Below are 22,793 nucleotides of genomic sequence, written 5' to 3' on the forward strand. Positions count from 1 at the left end.
TTGGGCTGGAGAAATCTAGAGTGGTTTATAAAGGGTGATCTTTAGGCAGAATTTGGTGGGCAGTTTATTAAGGTCTAGGAAGGGAGAGCGGGGACATCTTCAAGCACATCTTACACGCTGCATTCTGTAAGTTAATACTCTCCAATGTACACTTCTAGAGCAGTGCTTGTGTGTTACACAGATTTCTTGTCCACGTGGGAAAGGAAGCCTCGGGGCAGCACAGGAATTACACGGGACACTGCTGGCATCAGGAGACCTGGGCCTGGATGCTAATTCTCTGCAGGACGTTGGGAAAGTCACTTACCTTTTCTGCACCTGTCAAATGAATTCAGGGGCCTAAGCCATTGCAGCAATGTCTCCCATGAGTAAGACACTCAGATTATAGTCAGAGGCCCTGGGGTTTAGTACAGTCATTGTCATTGAAATGCTTTATACCTTTGGGATAAATATACTAAACCCCATTTTCCTCATTTCCTTGTTTTTAAACTTGAAATTCTATTACTGCTGAAGTATTTTTAGCATAAACTTTCTGCAATCTTGGGTTCTGTACTTTAATTTTATAATCATGAGCCTGAGCTTCTATGCTTCTGGAGTAAGGAATTATAGTGAGCCATGTATGTGTGTGCAGACAGGAGTACGTGTGCGTGGAAGTCGTGGAGGAGAGTCTGTGGACAGAGGGAGATCATTTCACTTGTGTCCAGCACCTAGCTGCTGTTAGATCCTGGGTTAGCTGTTTTACATATATCACCTCCTTTAATCTTCCGTCGTGTACCCTTGCCTTGCAAATTAAGTGTTCCTATTATCATTTTACGTCGAGGGAATGTGAACTTACAGGGAGTTGTGTAATTAAGCTCCAAATTCATGTCTGTGTGATTTGACCAAACCAAGCTGCTTGTTAGACTTCATAATTCATCATAAGAAAACGATGTATCTTACACTATAGGTAAAATATAATGGAATAGATTGAGGTGAGGTGAGAAATACATGTCAGTAGGTAAACAACAATACCCATCCTTTCCCCTCCCAAAACGAAGACAAACAGAATTACAACTATCCAAAACCCTCCAGTTGTACGTAGACATAACTTAGTAGTGGGAGGTAAAGTTGCTGTTCTATGTGCCTGAAGGGTAGATTAGCTTTGGGTAATGAGTGTAAGCAAAGAGGCATAGAAATGGTTGGAAGCTTTAGAACCCACAGCCAACCTGCATTAATTATTTGAGAGCTCCCCATATAGCGTTAGTGCAGACAGGAGCCTACAAAGGCAGTAGCAATACATCCCCCATCCCTTGCTAACCCCTATGCGTTTGGCCCAGGAAAGCCAACAGCGATGCTACTTACAGCATGTTTTGAATAAGCAGCCACTAGATGGCAGCCTCACCCCAATCTCGCCCAACAGCGAGTTCCTTTTATTTCCGCAGGGAAATTATATGCCCTGAAAGCGATGGTCATAAAGAACTGCAGGACTGAGGGTACAGTAATGTGTATTGCCTTCCTCAGTCTTATTCTTTTATAGAAACTTCAGAACAAAAGTAATTATAAAGTGTGCTTTCTCTTACCACTAATAATTAAAAAGCAGGATTAAACATGGATGCCCAAGTCATCCATTTGATATTTGAAATTAATGAAGCGCTTTCATTTCCTGCCTCACCCCCTACCTTGCTGTTGATGGAAAAAAGCAGCCATAAAGATACAGAAATTTGGTAGAAGAAAAGAGCTGTTTCACTTATGAGCCACAACCTTGGATTGCTTCTTACAGTGATAAGGGGCTTGGGAATTTTAATTTTAGCTCACAGATGTCATAAAATCAGGCAATGAAACCAAAATACCACACAGTCCTCAGGCTATTAAATAGTATCTTACTGGCTTATTTTGTAATACCTTTCATGCTGTTAAATGTCCCCTGGGATGTCAAATTTTCAGCTAGTTTGTAGAAATGCTGCAAAGAATAGGTCAGACTCATAAGAAATCAAAAGCAAGGAAAGAAATAGTCCTCAGCCTGGTGGTTTTCATTTATTGTAATATAATCTATTCCTGGAAAAAGATTAAGTTCAGATGACCGTTAATAAGGATGGATTGATTAATTGATTGATTGAGCTGGATTTCTGTTACAAAGAATAAATGGAAAGGACACCTCACTTGGGCTGTGCTCCTCAGCATTGGGACCTAATGCTGCAGGAACCACCCACTCCACGCAGAATTTCTTGCTAGTTCAGAAATTCACCCTTATTTTGACTCCTCTGAGCCACACTGACTTTTCCCTTTCCTTCCCTCACCCTGCATGGCACATACAGCACCGAGCAGTAAAATGTCATTTTCCAAGGAAAGCGTGTTTCTCACGTTAGTAAAAACACGATGAGATTGATTTAGGAAATATTAGGTTAAACAAAATGAAGGTAGCCTTCTTCACTGAAGGACTTACTAGGAGCCTTTAATATATTAATACACATTGCTCATCTCCAATAATTATGTGTGCAGTGTTTGCCCAATATATTTGGCTCAAGGACTTTTTTTTATTATGAAAGTATTTTACAGCATACACTTTTGAAAATGGGGAAAAGGCTGTGAGTGTGGCTGGAGAATTGTGGGTAAAATGTGCTTTCTTTACCAAGACTTTATAAGCCTTTGTTTTCTTAATTCCTCTCCCCAGCCTAGGAGCCAGGGGAGGTTAAGTTGCCTCCTCTAAGCCTTTCCCTTGGTTTCTTTGCTAAGCTCTCAGTGTTGGCTGGCTCTCACTGTTGACTGCAAAGCAGTTGTCTCAGATACAGCCTCCTTCCCTAGATGTAAGGGATGCTTGCTGATCCCAGGCCTCTCTGCCAAACACTGCGGGGCACACGGAAGAGGCAAGAAGTGGTCTCTACTTAGAAAGAACTTGGGTTCTGGTAAAAGAGAGAAAACAGTAACTGAAGGCACCAGGAGATTCTTAACACACTTCAGAGAAAAGGGAAAAATGAAAGCTGCATGTTAGTAATAGTTCCCACTTTGAGCTCTAGACACCGTTCTGAGCACTTAATATGCACTGGTACATTTTATCCTGATACCTTCATCCCAGTTTCACAGACGGGAAACTGAGGCACAGAAAAGTTATATAACCTAGGAGGTCCAGCCTCAGAGTCTAGATGCTCTTCCATTTAATTTTATTTATTTTTAAAAAAATTTATTGAAGTATATTTGGCTTACAATGTTGAGTTAATTTCTGATATATAGCATAGTGATTCAGTTATACATATAGATCTATATTCCTTTTCATATTCTTTTTCATTATAGGCTATTACAAGGTATTGAATATGGTTCCCTGTGTTCTACAGTGGGACCTTGCTGTTTATCTGTTTTATGTAGAGCAGTTAGTGTCTGCAAATCCCAAACTCCCAGTTTATCCCTCCAGTTTTTGTTCTCATCAGACTTCAGTACTCTAAGGGCTTGCCTGTAAACTGCTTGCTGGCCGTCAGTGAAACCTGGGAGTGCATGTGCGAAGAGGGACCAAGGTGACATGGCTGTTCCGGGGAAGGGGCTGGCTGTATTACCCGTGCATTAGACGGAATGACAGTAGAACTCTTGGCCCCTGGAAAGGAGTGTGAACTCATCACAGCAACTTCTTCATGAAAATGTCACCAGTTAAATTCCACCTGCAGCTGTTCTTGGACAACACTGTAAGGAATGTCAAGCTGTTTGTCCCACAGCAGCGTGGTGTACAAGAGAGCTGGGCTTTTGAATGAAACACACCTGAGTTCAGTTTGTGGGTGTCTACCATTTATAACCTGTATGAACTTTGATCAAATTGCTTAACCTCTCTAAGCCAAGTATCGTCACCTCTAAAACAAGGTGGTGATGCCTGTCTACCATTTTACCCATGATAGTGGCATTTGATGGTGGTTATGAAGAGCCCAGCATGGTGCCTGACATATAGGGACTATTCAGGAGTCTTGGTTTTTCCTGGTTATTTTTGTCTCAAGTTATTCCTCTTTCCCCTGAAATTTGGAAGCAACTGCTGTGAAGCATGCATACAGTCTCCTTTTAAGTGGGAGGAGTTTTAGTTTACAGAGAGCAGTCGGAAGAGATGAGTGACATGGTTCTTGGTTACTAATACTGATTAGGAGATACACAGGCTTTAAAAAATATTTGTTTGCTTCATTTGGCACAAATTTCAAAGTTGAAGCAATCTCTTCAATGCTTTTTCCAGGTGCAATAGCATACTTTTTTTTGAAACCTCCATCTTTAGCCAAGGGAATTCCTTTAGCACTCAATGAAGCCAATTCCTTTTCTAATTTGGCCACATGTCACCTTCTCCGCTCCCCCCGCCTCCTCCCCTAACTTCTAGTTGAAACTCTCGGAGTCACCCTAAACTTTAAATCAGTCTGTGTCCCTAGGCTACGTTCTTAAATTTCATTATTAGCTTCCCTTTTCTTACCAAGCCTTTCTTATCCAAGCCTTTCTTCATTCTCTCTTCTATCTCAGTCAACACTGTTCATGATTTTCTTGCTTTATGAAGTTCACATTCTAGTGAGCAGAATTTCCTAAACCCTCAAGTCTAGAGGCCAGTTTATCCATAATTTCTGTAAAAACTCCCAATTGACTTTAAAATGATCTCCTCAGGTTCCTTTTGGAACGCTAGTCTTCACCAGGGATCACCTCGTTATCACCTCTTAGTTCTCATCACTGATATATTTTTAAATTTTTTTTTTGCTGTAAAATAGAAATTGGCATGACTCCCCACATCCTCATAGTTCAGTTCCTGTGTCCTCATTGAGACTGGCTGTAATTTCCCCCTTCCCCATCATTTTCCATCCGGTCTCAGCCCCCAGTCTCCAGGCCTAGTGTGAACATCTGTAGCCAAACTGACTTTGGGTATTTGTTTCAGTCACTTCATTGATTAGAGCCTGTGGACTTAGGTTATGCTAGTTTGCATTTTCATGACCAGTCTAATTTTCAATACTAAGTGATTTTATGCAGTAATTCTTTCTTCTAGTTATTCAGTTGTTAGCAGATTTATGTTGCATCTTGATTTTTGTTCTATTACAATTTTGTATTTAAGTTAACCAACATCATTAGTTTATTTCTACTTATATTAAGAGAATGATTTGTCACTAGTTGTCAAAACACCACATAGAAGCTCATAAAATGTAAATTTGATTATTGTGCTTATGAGCAATTCTTTGAATTAGGTCTGAGTATGCTCCCAGAGAGATGAAATTAATATTGAGCATCCATGGGTGTGATCTGGTTATATATCCCAGATATTGAAGTTGAAGGAAACCAAGAAAATATGACCCCCTTCCCTTCTTTTATTTTTGTCACTTGAGTTCTGCATCAATCGAGAAAAGCAAATGCAAGGCTGGTGGAAATCAAATATCATTTTTATTACTGACAACACTGATGGTGAAAAATGTGGTTTACAGGTACTGAACTTCAGAATTAGAATTGCCCACTCAAACACTAATTCGGGACTCGGGTAGGCATCTCTACTGAAGCAAGGCTAGCTCCTCTAATACCCAGGCTGTGCATGAATGAGTAGGGTAAACTGGGTGTTTCTTGAAGGCAGCTTGCTCCCCTGAGGGACATGACAGAGCTGAGCTATGCACATACGGTTCTCTTTGCAGGCTGTCCTTACTCTTTCAGATTTTGTCACTCCTTTTTCTTTGGAAAGCTGTAAATGAGAGAGTGAAGAGATGTAGGAGCTTCTTGTTAGTGGAATTTCTTTAAAGAGGAAGGTACCAACAGGAGAGGGCCAGAAGAGGGAAATTTCTGCTCCTTCTTACCATGGGGGCATTAGGACATGGTTTGTTAAATTTTAATATGATTTATTAAAGTAAATGCTGGGAGGGAGCCACCTTCTACTCCGGCCACACTAATGCTATTTTTCTCCACTTTTGTTAATAATATTTCTAGTCTCTCTGTATTTATTTCAAGCCCTCATTACTCCTGCCCCAGCCACTCACTATTTGTAGGTAAATCAGATAAGGAGAGGTCTAATAGTTTATTTCTTTTAGCTGGAGATCCTTTAGTTGCACACGAGACACCCAACCCAAATGGTTTAAGCGTAAGAGGGAATCTGTTACCATGTAAGTTTTAAAAGTCCAGATTTGGTCGGCTGAATCCAGGTCTTCAAATGACATCATTCTGCAGAAGCCCTTTCTCTCCATTTTTCGGTTGTTTCCTGGGAGGGCTATTTCATCAGGCAGGCCCAATCCCCCTGGTTATCACATGGTCTCCAGAGGCCCTGGGTTTTTGTCTTACCTCTTCAGAAAGCCTTATTTGCAAAGAGCGTATCTTTCATAAGTGTTCCAGCAAAATCCCTGGGGGTGAATATTACTGGACCAGCTTGGGTTGCTGCTAATTCAGTGGTTCTAAAGGTGGTTCCTAGACCAGCCACATAAGCATCACCTTGGAACTTGGAGATGCAGATTCTCAGGCTGCACCCCAGACTTTTGCGGACTGTGTGATTCAGATGCATGCTGAAGTTTGAAGACCACTGTGTTAGTTCACAGACTGTGCTCTATGGCTAGAGGTGTAAAAATACATTGGGCGGTTCAGTCTGGGTGGCTTGATTACTTCAGGAGCTGGGATGGGGTCACCTTCGTCCAGCCAAGATGGTTTAAAGGTGAAGTGGGGGAGGGTAGCTTCCCAAAGGAAAAGTAGGTGTTATTATCAGAAAAAGCAACAGTTGCTGGTCAGATAAAATTAACACATTTCTACAATACAACCTTTTCCGCAAGTACTGGGTGATGAATTATTGCACCAAGAAATACTTGGTAATGAATGCCTAAGGCTTGCTTGTTTTATCTTTGCAAGGGTTAGGGCAATAAAACCTTTTCTTCTTATAGTATGTATTGGTACCCAGTTATTTTCCTGAATGGCGAAAACTAATAGTTTGATCCTTTAACTTGAATTAGCCACCATCTCATATTTTCCTTTATGTAATAGGGCGTTCAGAGCAGCTGCATTGGATGCAGGGCACATAACTTGGACAGGGCCAGTGATCAGCTCTCCCACTGGGGCCAAGTCAGACATATACAATATTGAGTATTTTTGTTTCTGGAACTGAATATTTTGTGTGGAAACAAATTAGACCTAAAAGATGGAGTAGGGGTGCTATGACAAAGCAGAACAACTCTTCCTGTTTGTGTCTCCCCTATGATTTTCATAGGTACAATGGTGGGAGACCATACTCGCTTGGAATTCCACAACATTGAAACTGGGATCATGACCGAGAAACGGTACATCTCTGTCGTCCCGTCCAGTTTCATTGGCCACTTGCAGAGCCTCATGTTTAATGGGATGCTCTACATTGACTTGTGCAAAAATGGAGACATTGATTACTGTGAACTGAAGGCTCGTTTTGGACTGAGGAACATCATCGCTGACCCTGTCACCTTCAAGACCAAGAGCAGCTACCTGAGCCTGGCCACCCTCCAGGCCTATACCTCTATGCACCTCTTCTTCCAGTTCAAGACCACCTCTGCTGATGGCTTCATCCTCTTCAATAGTGGTGATGGCAATGACTTCATTGCTGTTGAGCTAGTCAAGGGGTAAGTGGGAGAGAGCACACAGTTCATGCTGGATATCTTAGCTCAAGCCCTGCATGAAATATGGGCATGAAGTGTCCATTCTACTCTCTACCCTCTATTCCTGATATATGCTCTCATCTTCATTGATTAAAAATATCTCTGTAATGATTAAGTCTAGAAGGGAGAGAAATTAATGAGTTTATTTAAAGATCTTCTCCTAACTCAGTACTATCAGGCTTTTTACTATGAAATGTGGTCCTTTAAACCTATGATAAAAAAGCTTTTTTTTTCTTTTTCTTTGCAAAAGAGGGATGTGGGATGTATTGCATCTACTTCTGGGACAGTATAATACAACTATCAAATTTATAGGAAGAAATGAAATATAGATATTTTCAGGACTACTATTAGCCCAAATATGCAGATTTTAAAAAGCTGTTCTTGTTTCAAGATACTTTACTACTATGTTGGGAAATAGTCAAAACAGAAGCAAAAAAACAGAACCCCCCCCCAAACACATCTATGATTGACTGTGAATTTAAATGTTGCCCCCTAGTGTTTTGAAGTGTACCGCCTGTGTAGTCTGGAGTTTTGTTAGGTAGTGTTAAAGAAACAGATTCAATGAGTATAGAGTTAAAGTGAAGTCTGGTAGAACAGGATCTGACTATTCTTGTATTCCTAAATCAAGCTTAATTTTCTTGTATGACGCCAGTCTAGCTTGGGGGATTTGAAGCTCCCGATGTCAGTTATATACACGTTGCATTAAACCACTCCAGGGAATCTAAAGTCATCGAGTGCTTGTGGTCCCTCACAGGTACATACACTACGTGTTTGACCTCGGAAATGGTCCCAATGTGATCAAAGGCAATAGTGACCGTCCCCTAAATGACAACCAATGGCACAACGTCGTCATCACCCGGGACAACAGTAACACCCACAGCCTGAAAGTGGATACTAAGGTGGTCACTCAGGTTATCAATGGTGCCAAAAATCTGGACTTGAAAGGTAAACCTTGTAAAGAAGTTTATCCTTTTTAGAGCATGTCTTACAATTGAAAGGCTGTTCCCAGAAGTAAAGTACAGTTGAGGAGCACCATGCATTTTTGATACATCATGCCCATCCTATTTTAACAATGTTGAATTATATCATGATGCAATTTATTCAGTTTTTACTTAGACCACTCCTCAGGGGTGGATTTGCTGTCTCTGTAAACCTTGGGCATGTTGGAACTGAGTGATGGGGTTATAAACATTAGAATGTGAAGGGGTCATAATACACAGGAAAGAATATCTATAGGTTTTGGAATCTCAACTGAATCATTTACTGCCTGAGTGACTTTAGTAAAAATTTTTAGCCTTGTTGAGGCTTCTATATACTTTTTTGCAAAATGAGGATAATAATTGTTACTACCTTTATGGGCTGTTAGGAGTTTTGATGGAATAATGTCTGTAAAGTCCTCAGCTTATTATTGGTAACAAGCACATAAAAAGCACTCAGTACATGGTTGTTTTGTTGAAAATGTTATTAATCTTTACATAAAATGGGAACAATACCTACCTCATACAATGGGTATGGTGATTAAAATTTGTGAGATGATGTATATAAAATGAATAACACATAAGAAATGTTAGTTTCTTCTTTTTACAGGGCAGAAACTCTGGTAATTATTTTTTACACTGGTCCTCCCCCCCCAGGCTGTGTTATCATTATCTAGTGCATAGTCTGAAGTGCACTGGCGTTGGTCGATGTGGTTTCCATACCCCTCACCCATTTACTGTTACTACCTATTTTCCTTTGCAGGTGACCTCTACATGGCAGGTCTGGCCCAAGGCATGTACAGCAACCTCCCAAAGCTCGTGGCCTCCCGGGATGGCTTTCAGGGCTGTCTGGCATCAGTGGACTTGAACGGACGCCTGCCAGACCTCATCAACGATGCTCTCCATCGGAGTGGACAGATCGAGCGTGGCTGTGAAGGTACAACCTTTTTTCTTTTTAAGCTATGTCTTTGTCCCAAGCACCACGCCTGTCTGCTGCCTCTGCCAGTGCCTCCTTCCTCGATTTACCAGTCCTCCCTCATTCCCATTCACCACCTGGCATTGCATCACCATCAGTGTCCTCTTGTCACTGGCTGAGAATGTCAAGACATGTGCCACAGGCTCCGGGAATGTATGTCGGCAGATGTCTTCTCAGTGTCACATACCTGCCAATAGAGAACCTTTCCTGGCATTGACATCAGGCCTCTCCTGAATTGTGCCTTTGCTTCCAGCATGGCTGAAAGGGTATCAGGGATTTTATTTATAACTTAATACATGGGGAGGTAGAAATCAGAGACTTTTTCTTACATGGGTGTCATCATCAATAAAATGTTTCTTATGTCACTAATAGTGACTGCATCATATAATGCAAACTGAGCAGGAGGTCGGAAAACGATGTCAGGATGCCATGATGAGGGGAGGGGAGTAAGTTATTGAGTACTTACTAGATGTCAGGCATTATTAGGCAGTTTCTCAGTGTGCTGTAGTGGAACAGTATGGACTCTGATGTTGTAAAGACCTGGATTTAGGGCCAGGTAGTAGTTCCTGTTGGCTGTGTGACTTCTGGCAAGTCACTTAACCTCTCTGAACTTTGTCTTTCTCATCTATAAAAATGGGACAATAAAACTTACCTTGAAAGAGTTATGTATAGAGTGCCTGGAACATACATAGTAGGTACTCAATAAATGGTAGGATTATTATTTACAAATGTTATCTCATGGGAGACATTTAGTAGCATTGCACGCCCGCTCATGCCACACAACAAACCACAGTCAGCCTATTTCTGTAGATAATCCATTGTCTCTTGAGATATTAACTGAATTTTATAAGTCTTTTGAGTCCAGTAGTTCTTTACAATAAACACCATCTAATTTCAGCTGGCAGGGTACAGCAGACAACATTTTCAGCCTTCCCAGCCTCCTGGGGTAGGCTGAGAAGGGGACTTGTATCGAACATGAAAGGCAAAGAGGATGTCTGACCAGTCACCAGGATCTGTGTATTCTTTTGTCTGGTTGAGCCTCATGGCCCTTTGTGCAATATATTGTGGTTTCTTGTATCCTTCCTTCATTTACCACATCAAACCTGTTCATTCATCTCCTAACTGTTCAGCTTCATGTGTTGCTCCTGTCCTGAACCAGTGTCCACCCTCCATGTGCCATCTTACAGCATATTTAATAAAAGCTTCTGCTCAGCTTCCCGGGCTGATCTGTAGGATGGAAGGCGTTTCCCTTCACCAAGAGTCAGTGTCTCTTTACCGGTTTGCACTAGTCATAAGGCTGGTTGTCTCTCTAACCCTCTCCAATTTTCTTTTAATCAGAAATATTTCTTAAATTCTGTTGGCCAAATATGGTGTGTGTATGGGGAACAGAAGGTTGGGAATCACCACGCATTTAAAGCAGCCACTTCGCTTTCTTCTCCTGAAAATGCACAATTTCATTCAACTCAAGAATTTTGGTCTTATTGATCTTCTCTGAGTTCTTTTGGGTGCTAAGGGCAATCCTGAAATAGATACACCATTTGGGAATTTGGGTGTCTTCGTTTAGAAGATTCCGGAATGACAGAATTTCCAGTTATCCTGGAATAATTAATTAATCATATCAAGTTAAATCATAATATAAAAGCACATACTAAAAAGCATAAGGCTCTCTTCAGATGTTAAATATTTTCATCATGCCATCAGTTCTGGAGGTTTAAAAGTGAACAGGGATCATCCACTTAACTCCATAGCAACATTGCCTGATAGAAATATAGTGTGAGTCACATACATAATTTTAAATTCCCTGGTAACTACATTTTAAAAAAAGATACAAAGTAACAGGTAAAGTTAATTTTAATTTTACATTTTATTTAACTTAATCTAGTATATCCAAAATGTTATCATTTCAGGATGTAATCAATACAAAAATTTTAATAAGACATTTTACCTTTTTTTTTCACATTGAGCTTTCCAAATTGAGTATTTTATGCTCGCAGCATGCCTCAACTCAGACTACACACTTCTCCAGTGCTCAGTAGTCCCATGCGGCTATGGCTGCTGTATGGGAGGCACAATTCTATAGGGTATCAAAATTGTGATGTAAGGACATAGTGCTGAAGTTAGATTAAAAGGAAGTCTGAACTAACTTTTTTTAAAGGTAGATTAAAATATATAGCGTACGGGTGGAAAGGACCTCATTTAAGAGAGCTGGAAAGGACCCCACTTAAGAGAGCTTGAAAGGAAGCATTAGTGAGAAGAAATTACCCATCTGATTGGAGAAAATGTTCCTGTCCCTAGCAACAGCTCTGTGTGCAATTTGGCATGACTCAGCACACTCATTATGGTGGGTTCTGACCTTCCTCTGAGTGTGAGTGATTGTTCAAAGCCGAACATTGTGGCTTGATGGCTCTGCCATCCCCATCTATGGACAATCCCATGGGCCTAATAACACTGCACTCTATTGCCATGGAGATAATGATGATGGTTACCTGTGGAGCATTACGGCCGCCCCGCTGGGTGGCATGAAGTGGAGGATGAAGGCTGAAGGAAGAACGCCCTTGTTTACTGTACACAGATAACTCGGATAATTAGCTTAAGTGACCAGGAAAAATGGCCAGAAAGTGGGTTACAGCATAAATTACTGTCATTGGAATTTTGCACTATTGTGAATAAGCCCTTGTAAGAGATCCCGGGAGCTTTTTAGGGCACATGGAGGATGATGGGGAGGGAAACGAAGGGCACAGAACCTTGGAAAGACTGCAGAGAAGTGCCATTCTCGTTCTGAATCCCTGTACATAGTACAGGGCCCTCAGGAAGGCTTTTGAGAGTTAGGCTGAGTCATAGGAAACAAAACACATTTCTTGATCTATCATTTCTATGTCTAGAAGAGGAAACAAGGGGTAAGGATTCATTACTAAGAAGTAAGGCCTGGATCTTTTCAAGATGGTAATTGTGTTTTATTCTTGCATTTCTAGGGTACACAGGCTAGGAGGGATCATAGATTCCTGTCAAAGACATTGGTGATGACACTTCAAGGTCCCTAAGCAGTAATTGTATTACTTTCTCTATTATATCTAACCCCAAAGAGTCCAAAATTATTTTAAAGACACATTAATCCACTACTCTTTGGCTCCCAATAATTTACAGTAAGAAAGAAAAAAAAATCGTGACTTAGGTTTTAATTTTATGTTTCTAATATATGCAGACTGTATAATTTAGAAATTAAGTGCAGTTTCTGGACAGCCTAGCTGACATCCAACTGTGATTTGCAACCCCTCAATTTGGGCTAGGAATTTTTTAATAATGTCTGATTCAATATTTGGCTGGTAAATATCTCTTTCTATCTTGAGGCCAGCTTTGCTGCAGAGCCCAAGGCATGTATTGGCTAGAAATTCGATTCCACAATTGCAGATGGTAAACATCTGAGAGAAACACACGTGCTTCATTGCGAGACTGGCATAAATAAATAAAAAGAACATTGGTTTAGTGCCTTTTTGGCCACAGCCATTTGGGTTTGGCTACATTTTAATAAATTAAAGCAATTGAGGTCATTGGTGTTTCCAAATCACCTTGATACGAATGCCCAGTTCTAGTGCCAAATTCCTCGGTGGCATTTTCAGGAGGTTACAAGGAGCGCTCCCAAGTGACTCTTCCATACTTAACTCCTAAATGTTCAGAATTGCTTTTGTGGGCTCTGTCTGGTTGTGCTCACGTGTCTTTCAGTCTGGCCACGTACTCCCCTTACTTCTTGATGTTTATCCTCGCTGATGGAACATCATTTTCCCAGATCATGTGCCTTGGGGTTGGCTGTGAGGTTGTGGGAAGGCTCTTGTTACCACCGCTTGTGCTCTGTCCAGTCCAGTGTTTCCCTGCCCCTGCTCTGCTGACGTGGCTCTGATGAAGCCTGCTCCACCCTGGTCTGTGCATCCCTTGTCTGTGCTGTCTCTGGAGAACCTGTGGAGCATTTCAGTTTGTCCGAGTGATGTTGGTTATGCTGATTGTGTTTTCATTTCTGTAATGTTACCCTGGTTTACTCTGCCTCTTACTAACCTCTGGTTATTGTTTTCGCCTTTTCTGTTCTTTTGCTAACAAAGTTGCGTTGACCAAAGCTGACCTGCAAGGTAGAGAAGGTTCTTGTTCCCATCCCCACTTTGGACTGAAAGATGTCCTGTGTAACCCTTGGTATCTTTTCTTTAGAGGCCTTCAAGCTGTCACACCTCTTGGACAGCAGCGGTTGTAGGGAGGGGGCTGAACCCTGTGTTCTTCACTTTCAGTGGCAGAAAACCCAGATCACTGCATGAACAATAACAAAGGCAGGGCCTCGGGGGGAGGGGAACATGATTCCATTTTGCAGGGGGGACCAAAGAGGTTTGACAGCATCCTATATTGTGACTCCCCACAAACATATCAGTCCACTTCTGGAAATGCCTTTCCTAGTAGTTGCCATGGAGGGGTTGGATTTTTTTAATTTAATCACTATAGACAGAGGCAGCACTTGGAAAAAGAAAAAAAAGCCAACTTGTGTTCTTAATTTTTTTTTTCTAGGTCAGGGAGGTCATTTTTCAGAGCAGGACTTTTGAATGCTTGGATCCTATGAAAGAGAATTCCATTTTCTCTTAAGTCATTTTAAGGAAATCATCTAGGCATTTGGGAGATATTAATGTCATTAAAACATTCTAGAGATTTATGCCTCCTATTGGGGATTTTGACTGAGCACTTTAATTTCCTGTCTTGTGATCTAAAGGGAAAAAGTGCTCTTGGGGAAGAAGAGGGTCTACTGATCTATCGATTTTATCCTGAATGCCTTTTGAAATGCCCGCGTGTTACATGCTAGTGAATACCTACTGCAGAAACTGCTTCTTCTCTCATTCAGAGAGGTACCTTTCAAAGTCTGTAATGGTCCACCCATCCTGTCATGTCAGGTTATTTTGATTCAGAACAGCAAGTTGAGAACCGGCATGTTCTTTTGGCTGATAGTCAAGCAGGGGATTGAGCCTGGGATGGCCTCTGTGAGTTTGGAATCAGCAAACATTGATAGAAGTGGTTAAGACCAAGGTAGCTTTAAAAAACTACTTTTTACCTGAAAGATCGTCTTCTCTACAGTGACTTGCTACACGTCCTGTAGGTAATTAGCACCAGTGTCTGTCTTTTGGGTGGACCTCAACTAGATGAGGACTCTCTAGCATTTTACTGTAACTCTTTTTTCATTCCCTCTTAGCAGATTCGCAAATATGCTAATGTATCATAAAATTATTGCAAAGAACGTGCACTGTGTTAGTACTTTGAAGTCCAAGATAGCTGTACAATAGCTTTCAATTTCAAAGTATGCAGGGCTCCTTCAGGAATACAAAAGGCTGTTGTTTTTAGACATTCTGTTTAATTTTCAAAATAAGTCTACTCCCTGTTACTCTGTAAATGGAGGGGAGAGAGAAGGGGCAGGATTTGATCTATAATAAGAGACAATTCAAGGTGGTCAAAACTCTTTGTGATCAGATTTATTAGATAAAAACTAGACAATTGCATCTCCCCCTGGACTTAACATTCTTCATGGTAAGAACTATTTCTTACCCTGGGGATTTTGAATCCCCAGAAACTTACATAGCGACTCCCCATGCAGCAAAATGATCCTGAAGTTCCCATTCAAAGGAGAAATGGTTTGTAGGAATCATACAAAGAATGAGTTGAATTCTGTGCCTACTGTAAATTGTTGACCAAAGTGTGGATATAGATTTGGAGATTTGGAATATCTTAATTTGCTCATTTGTAGAAACAGTCTAGTCATCAGAATGGTTTTTATGTTTTTATTCCACTGACCCAGACTCCCTTCCATTCTTGTAATGACTTGACAGTCTCTTTGTAGCAAGAGCTTTGTAATTATTTATTCTTTGTAATTAATTTGGGTCATCTTACTCTTTCCCTCTTCCCTGATGTTATGGCAAAAGATCTTTAGGATGTGAATGCCTTTCCTTTTTGTTTTCCTGACGTTAGGGCGTGGGGCATTACTCATGCTGGCTTTTTCAGACACAACCTGTGGGCACAGATAGTAGTAATTAACCATTAAGGGTGAAGAACAGTAAAAGCATATGACAAAGAAATGAGGCAGTCTGAAGTGGAAAGGCAAATCATTTTCAGAAGGAAATATGATGATGGGTCTAGGAAGAGGCATAATGTGTCTGGAATCCTCTTGTCATCGTTGGGGTGATGTTTTTAAACTATTTATTTATTTAAACTTTTCCAGTGATTGTGTTGTTCAGTTTCACAGGAATTCAGCTACTCCTGTATATCAGATACTCAGCTAGGTACTGGGATTACAGATGAGGTACAGTCTGACATTAGATAAATCTGTAGGAGATCAGTCAATAGTTCCAGTGCAGAGTGAAAACTGCTATGCTCGAATGGACATGGTGCGTGCTGTGTGGCCACGGAGGAGGGCTGCTGGACTGTGTGGGGGTTAGGGTAGTCATGGTGGGAACTCAAGGGATATTTTCTAGACAGATTTTGGGCTGAGTCTGAAGGACAACATGTTTTAGGTGGATGAGAGGTAAAAGTTCATGTAAGAGCTTGACCTACAGGGAGCTCTATTTGGCTGAAATAATGTGCCTGTGTGGATGTGATGGTAGGCGAAGCCAGAGCAGTAGGATAGACAGGTGATGACAGACCTTTTGTGTAAGGAGTTGGACTTCACCCCGAGGGTGCTGTGAAGAGAACCGAGACCTGGGTCAGATTTTCATCTTTTCAAGATCACTCTGACACCAAGGTGGAGAATAGATGAGAAAGACAGGACGTGGAAGCAGAGAGCAGTTAGGAGGCAAGTAGCGTATTCCAAGGCAGAGGGAAGAGGGGTGAAACTGACCCCTGTTACTCTGTGGGCTAAGAGGGTAAATAGGTTTCCCTTTCAGGTGAAACCTCTGAGGAGTGAGGAAGAAAATGAGCTTTTCCTCCTGTTTATTTCCCTACCACCTCCAAAGGGTTACTCTGTTTCGTAGCAGACACATTTACACATCATGACAAAAGGTGTCAAGGAAGAACTTGATTGATGCCCCTGGTTCAGGTCAGACTTTGCATCCCTCCAGGTTAAGAGAGAGAGTAGGAGCTCCCTTGAGGCCCAGGAGAGGTGTTACATTGCTGAGAGGTACAGTTCCTTGAACCTCATGGTCCCTTGAATAGAATGACAATATCTAATGTTTTTCAGGAGTAATTTTCTAATTCCTCTTATTTGCAAGGAGGGTATTCCTGCTGAGGAAAAACTTCCCTAAAAGCTTGTCCATATAAGAAAGGAACTGCCCAACTATAAGAGAAGTGATACGTTTGACCTCTTGGGAGTGAGGTAGTTGAGTCATAATCATGAGAAATAAAAGAATAGCTCTTTATTGGGTTAGGTGATTAATCACAATATCTTTCCCCCACTTTCCATATAATTTCCCTTAGCAGCTTCTATTTCTGGAGCTGAATGGCTTCTTTTCTGGACATGTAAGTTGTCTCTCTGCTCAGATGATGGGCATGTAGGTAGGGGAGACCAAGGATTGATCAGATTTTGTTTTAAGTGTTGCGTATCTTAAGTCAATAAGTGTATTGGGTTTGGATTCCCTGAAAACCCGAAGATTCTTTCAAGTCATATTAGATAAGAGTTGGCATCAGCCAAATACTTTTAGTAGTAGACAAAGGGAATTTTAATTCTCCAATTTACCTTACTGTGAGGAATGTAGTTCCCCACTTACATTTTCTCAGAAGCTAAGGGCTGTATTACTTTATCTGTTGTATTTTATGTAATAAAGCATAGTGTTTGACCTAGTAGAAACCATTTCCTCAAAGTGGTTTGCATTATAGGAAATAATGAGAGAGACAGGAATTAAATGGAATGTCCCACAGTGGTTCCTGCCTCTTGTCTCTCAACGCTTCATGACAGAGGTTTCTCAAGAGAGAACTGTGTAACTGTGACTTCCTGCCTCAATCTATCTTGTTTTTGGATTCCTGACCAACTACACACCCAGCTACAATGGGTACAGAGAGTTTGATTTTCCTTTCCAGCAGAATTGATAATACCCTTTACTGAGGGTCTACGTAGCGCAGGCACGTGCTAAGGACTTAGCATTTCGTGTCTCCGTAATGATGATGGCCTTGAGTGGTAGGTAATGTTATCCCCAGTTCACAGATGACTTCACAGGCTTTGCGTACGTTACTTAATCTTTACATCATGTGAAATGGAAACAGTTTCTATCTCCTTTATATGTAGATGGGGAAACGGGGGTTCAGAGAATTTAGGTAGCTAGCCCAGCATCACATTGCTACTAATTAATGAAGCTGAATGTTAAACCTTATGGCCTTTTCTCTACTGTGCTATGTGGTGTGAGCCTGGACTTGCCTATTTCCAAAGCAGAAGCAGTATGGAGATAACCAGAGAGTATCTGACTGTGTCCTCCAGGTGACTTTATGGTAGCTAGTTTTTGTAGCAATACTGTTTCACTAAGTTCCAGATGATATTTGCACAATGTCTATCTTTTTGTTGAGCCTGGACTTTGAAACCCCTCATCTCTCTCTCTTTTAAAAAAAATGCCCTCTACTACTGTAATAAGCTGCTACATCAGTGCTGAGAAAACAAGGAAAAGCAGAAAATGAGGCCCCAGTTTACATTTTCCGACGCAGCACTGGCTTTTGAAGACCTACCTGTTCATGCTTTTTAAAAGATGGGATGATCCAATCGTTGGACCCTTATTACCCAGGCATTCTCTGCAAACGGGGTGGATTGAGCAAGAAGGCTTTATGGTGTCACCATTCTCTCACCTTTACACAGACCCCAGCAAGGGCAGGCATCACCGTCACCTCTGCATTGTCTCGAAGTGTCACGTGGGTAAATCACTTTACTCACCTAGTGTAACTGTTCTTTGCAGTTCATTGACCGTCAGGGGAGGTGCTGTGCTAGAGCAGGCACCAGCACAGGAATTTTCAGCAGTTTTGCAAGCTGGCTGACATCATGTAACATGTGTTAGCTTGAAGTTGTCTGTGGGGGGAGTACTTTATGCCATGAAAATCAGGTTACAGAAAAGTTACCAATTACGTTTATTTCCCCCACCCCCACCCCCTGCCGGAGTTCTAGTTGTTAAATACTTACCAGCACGGGACCAAAGGCCAGTGGAGGTAAAGACCTCAGAGGGCATCTTGGTTTTAACCAGTTCCCATGCCCCTCTCACCTTATTTTTATTCAGTGTATGATAAGAGGGCTGAAGTGACTGAGGAGAACACGGGTGTTATTGCAGCTGCCCCAGTGTCCCCAGAAGCTTTGGTGTTATTGTTAGTTTTTTCCATTCCTCATCCTAACCGAGTGAGTGTTTTGAGCCCTCATTTGAGAAGAGGAAAAGGTGAGCACCTGATCACGCTTGATGAGACCTGTGTCAGTGCCTGTCTGAGCTTTAACAAGGCTTCAGTCCTGCCTTCTAGACAAAAAAGTAAGATCTTAGGAACACCGCTGCTCTTGGGCCCTTCTGCCAATGCACTTTTATAGTAACATTTAGGACCCTGTTCTCTGGCTTGGCTTAACCTTCTGTAAAATTGGAACTAGAGCATTCACTTCTCAGCTGGCTCCGTATGAAGAGGGACACTTGACACATTTAAGGATCATTGCCTTCTTATTTTAAAATTAAATAGGAGTGAGTTGGGTTTCTGCCAGTTAAAAGGGATGAATCTTATGTTGTCTGTGAATGATTCTCTTTGGAAAAGCCAAGAGGACCCAACGCTGTAAATGTAGATCCTCTGAGAGCTACAGAAGCATCTTTGCCTCAGGGACCGTGACATGTGTGCAGCAAAGTGAAGATCGCCTTGTACCCAATGTCAGGGATACCCTCCCTGAAGCTCCACACTTTAATTCTTATATTTTAGCAGTAGGGACTATAGACTGCTCAGGAAGCTGGTAAGGGTTGTCATACATACACAAATACACACATATGTATATCTATGTATGTTCATCTTCCTTTTAAAAATTCTTTCTTTTTCTTCTTCCCACTCAATTACTAATCAGTCATCCTTCCTCTAAGAGACAATGTAAATTTAAAAATGCCAAAGTGGAAAGGTTTATGCACTTATAGGAGTGGAAAATAGAATTGAAAGTGGAAGCTATCTCTTTAGACAGTCGGTAGCAACTCTCATATGGCTTCTTACCGTGGCTGCTGGGCTTTGTGTGGGGCCAACAAACCCTTTGATTGGCACAGTGTTCTACTGTGGGGTTGCTTCCCATTCAGGCTCCACTCACCAATTCCAAGCCCTTTAACGAACTTCATGCCGTGTGATAAAAGATGATGCATATAGGTGAACCAGCCCCAGCTGGTGCCTGCCCCTTGGCTCCCAGCTTTGGCCCTTTAGGACAAAACAACATGGGCATCAGACCAGATTTGTCATCCCCAGGCTCCCCCACTCACCAAGCCCATCTTCCAATGATGACCAGGACCAGCTGGTGCTGATTACTGATCCATTTTCAATTGGGATGTTTGAGGCACAGGTTTAAGTCCTACTTGGACAATAACAGAAATACACTCTGATACAGGGGTCCTGTGCTCCCAGCAGCACTCCTGTCTCAAGGACCTGCAAGTGATAAAAGGCAGTTTGTCCAGAGAAAGACACATATCATATGATATCACTTGTAAGTGGAATCATCTAAAAAAAAATGACACATGAATTTACAGAACAGAAATAGACTCAGACATAGAAAACAAACTTTTAGTGACCAGGGAGGGGAAAGGAGTGGGGTAAACTGGGATTAGCAGATACAAACTACTATATATAAAATAGATAAACAATGAGGTCCTACTGTATAGCACAGGGACCATATTCAACAGCTTGTAATAACCTATAATGAAAAATAATATATATTTATAACTGAATTACTGTGTTGTACACCAGAAACTAACACAATATTGAAAATCAGCAATATTGTACTGCAATAACAAAAAGAATGAAGTTCAATAAACTTCACATGGTATTCAAAAAAAAAAAAGGTAATCTGTCAACTTTTGGTTTTCCAGACCATGAAGAGGAGTTGACTGAATCAGTTTTCAAGTTATGGCAAAGGTGGATTTTAACAGTAACAGGCATGAAATGACTGTCTGGGACAGTTCTTAAAAAGAAAAACAATCCCAGATTCAAGCAGAATGATGAGAAATTTGTGGCAATCATCAGAGTTATCTGAAAAAAAATAATAATAAAGAAAAAAGACACAATGGGATGCTTTCCAATAAGCTAAAAACAGAGCTGGGAGTTAGAAACTGAAGTACCTACAGACATCATTGACAACTTATCCCATCTTTTTATGTATACTTACTTCTGTGGTCTTGTCACTTTCCCTACTATACAAAGAAAAGTCACCAACCTTTCTCAAAAGAATATGTGACTATTTTAGTGGGGATTGATTACATATTAAATGCAATAGTAGTATGCACCGTCTCTATATAGGGGTTCCCTAAAGCCTTAGTGCAGTTTAGTAATTAAAAAATTTTCTAAATATGTAATTCCAAAAGTTTAAGTTAGAATATCTGGAATTTTAGGTTGATTCAGAAGAATGTTTTAGATAAAATTATTAAGTCTTCAGGAATATCTGTTATCTTTATAAACATATACATTTGATACAGATTTTTATTCATTAACTTAGAGAAAACTAGTTCATCTTGTTTATTTTTAATTGAATTTTGAATTGAAGTGGCATTTGAAAAATTTCCTTGTTAAAACAATCACATTCTTATATTAAAATGCCATCTTTTTCTGGTTGTGGATTAGAAATACCTTAAGTTGCTCTTGTTAATCCAGTTGTACCCTCTCCCCACCCACCGGTCCTCTGGTTTACTCACATCCATAAAGGTTAGGTGGGTCAGCTGTGGAGTTAGCAAGTTTCGGTTTGTGATGTCGCCCTGCTACTTGTTACCTGTGGCACCTTGCAAAGCATCACCTAACTATTCTGTGACTCAGCTTACTTTTCTGAAATCCTTGCCTTCCAACTTGATCAACAGTCAAAAAATTCTTCTTCTTTTTTTTTTTTTTTTGAAGTTCTGTATGTCTTCCATGAGAAAATCATTCCTGTTTTTCTGATTCTTTAATACTTATAATTGCTTCATCATGTGTAAAGAAACTAATATCTGAAACACACTTAGTATATTGTCTATCTGGCACATAATGAGTGCTAAGTAAATCCCTTGTTATATTATTGTTATATCCTCTGTCTGATTTGTAGACAATCGAATTATATCAATGAATGTACAGTTAGAAGCATTGTTGAAATTTTTCTTTTTCCTTTTTTCTAGGACATTTTGGTATACTTCTTTAATTTCTACTCTCAAGTTTGGAGACACTGTGAGAATATGAGAACTAGATACAGATATAAGATATAGTCTATTCAGGAAAGGATGTATTTAAATAGTTTGAAGTAAGAAAAGGAGCTTATATCATCATCTAGAAAGTGTTTTAGAGGCTAGTCCAAACTCCAGTTCATTCAACACAGCTGCTGCATGCTGTCCATGAGCACTGGGGACTCAAAAGAGTCTGTCCCAGCATCTGGTGAGACTGAGTGAATCTAATAGTTAAATCAGGGAAGGAAATGCAGTCAAATAAATACCACCACTCCCCCCAATCCCCCCAAAAAAAGTTTGGTTCCAAGTAGGAAGTAGCTTATATGAGTTGATACTACTAAATTCTATGGGTGAATTGTTAATCAAGAAAAATGCTTGGATTTAAGTCACAAAAGAATGACTTTATTTCTTTATTTTTTAGTTCTTTTGTTTTCTTTTATTCAATAATTTTTTCTGAGCCTTTACTTTTAGATAAAGAGGTGAATGAAACAGATAAGACTTCTGCCTTCAAGGGGCTTATATTCCAGTAGGATGAGATAGACAATAAAGGTTTTAATGAAGAATATTTTCATTGCAGGCCATGTAATTGTTGTGAGTTTATAAAGTGGGAAATAGGATGGAGAGTAAATGAAATGCTGATGGGGACTTCCTTAAATAGGAGAGTCTGAAGAAAGCCCATTTTGAACTAAAGCTTAAAGAATAAGATGAATCAGTTATTTGAAAATCTGCAGGAAGGACATTTCAGGTTCTGGGTCGAGCAGGAGCAAATGACCTTCAGGGTAGGGATGATCTTAAAAGTGTTAGAGCGGAGGTCCTAGAATGTGAGCAGGCCTGAGAAGCACCCAGAGGGCTTGTCTCAGATTCCTGAGCCCTGCCTCCAACCCAGTAGGTCTGGGTGAGGCCTGGAAATATGCATTTCTCACAAGCTTGCAGGGGATGTGGATGCTGCTGACTCGGG

The 22,793-nt window shown here is 40.7% G+C and overlaps 1 protein-coding gene across 1 annotated transcript in view; it reads left to right on the plus strand.

Annotated features, from left to right (window-relative positions):
- The window catches only part of NRXN3 (neurexin 3), a 1,627,094-nt gene that overhangs the window by 857,074 nt on the left and 747,227 nt on the right, over positions 1–22,793 (plus strand). Inside the window, exons 13-16 of the mRNA XM_064486155.1 lie at positions 7,142–7,523; positions 8,314–8,504; positions 9,300–9,473; positions 13,604–13,630. Of these exons, the coding sequence (XP_064342225.1) occupies positions 7,142–7,523; positions 8,314–8,504; positions 9,300–9,473; positions 13,604–13,630 (774 nt within the window). The remainder of the gene's footprint in view (positions 1–7,141; positions 7,524–8,313; positions 8,505–9,299; positions 9,474–13,603; positions 13,631–22,793) is intronic.

Source organism: Camelus dromedarius, chromosome 5 (genome assembly GCF_036321535.1).
Source record: "Camelus dromedarius isolate mCamDro1 chromosome 5, mCamDro1.pat, whole genome shotgun sequence".
Lineage (NCBI taxonomy): Eukaryota > Metazoa > Chordata > Mammalia > Artiodactyla > Camelidae > Camelus > Camelus dromedarius.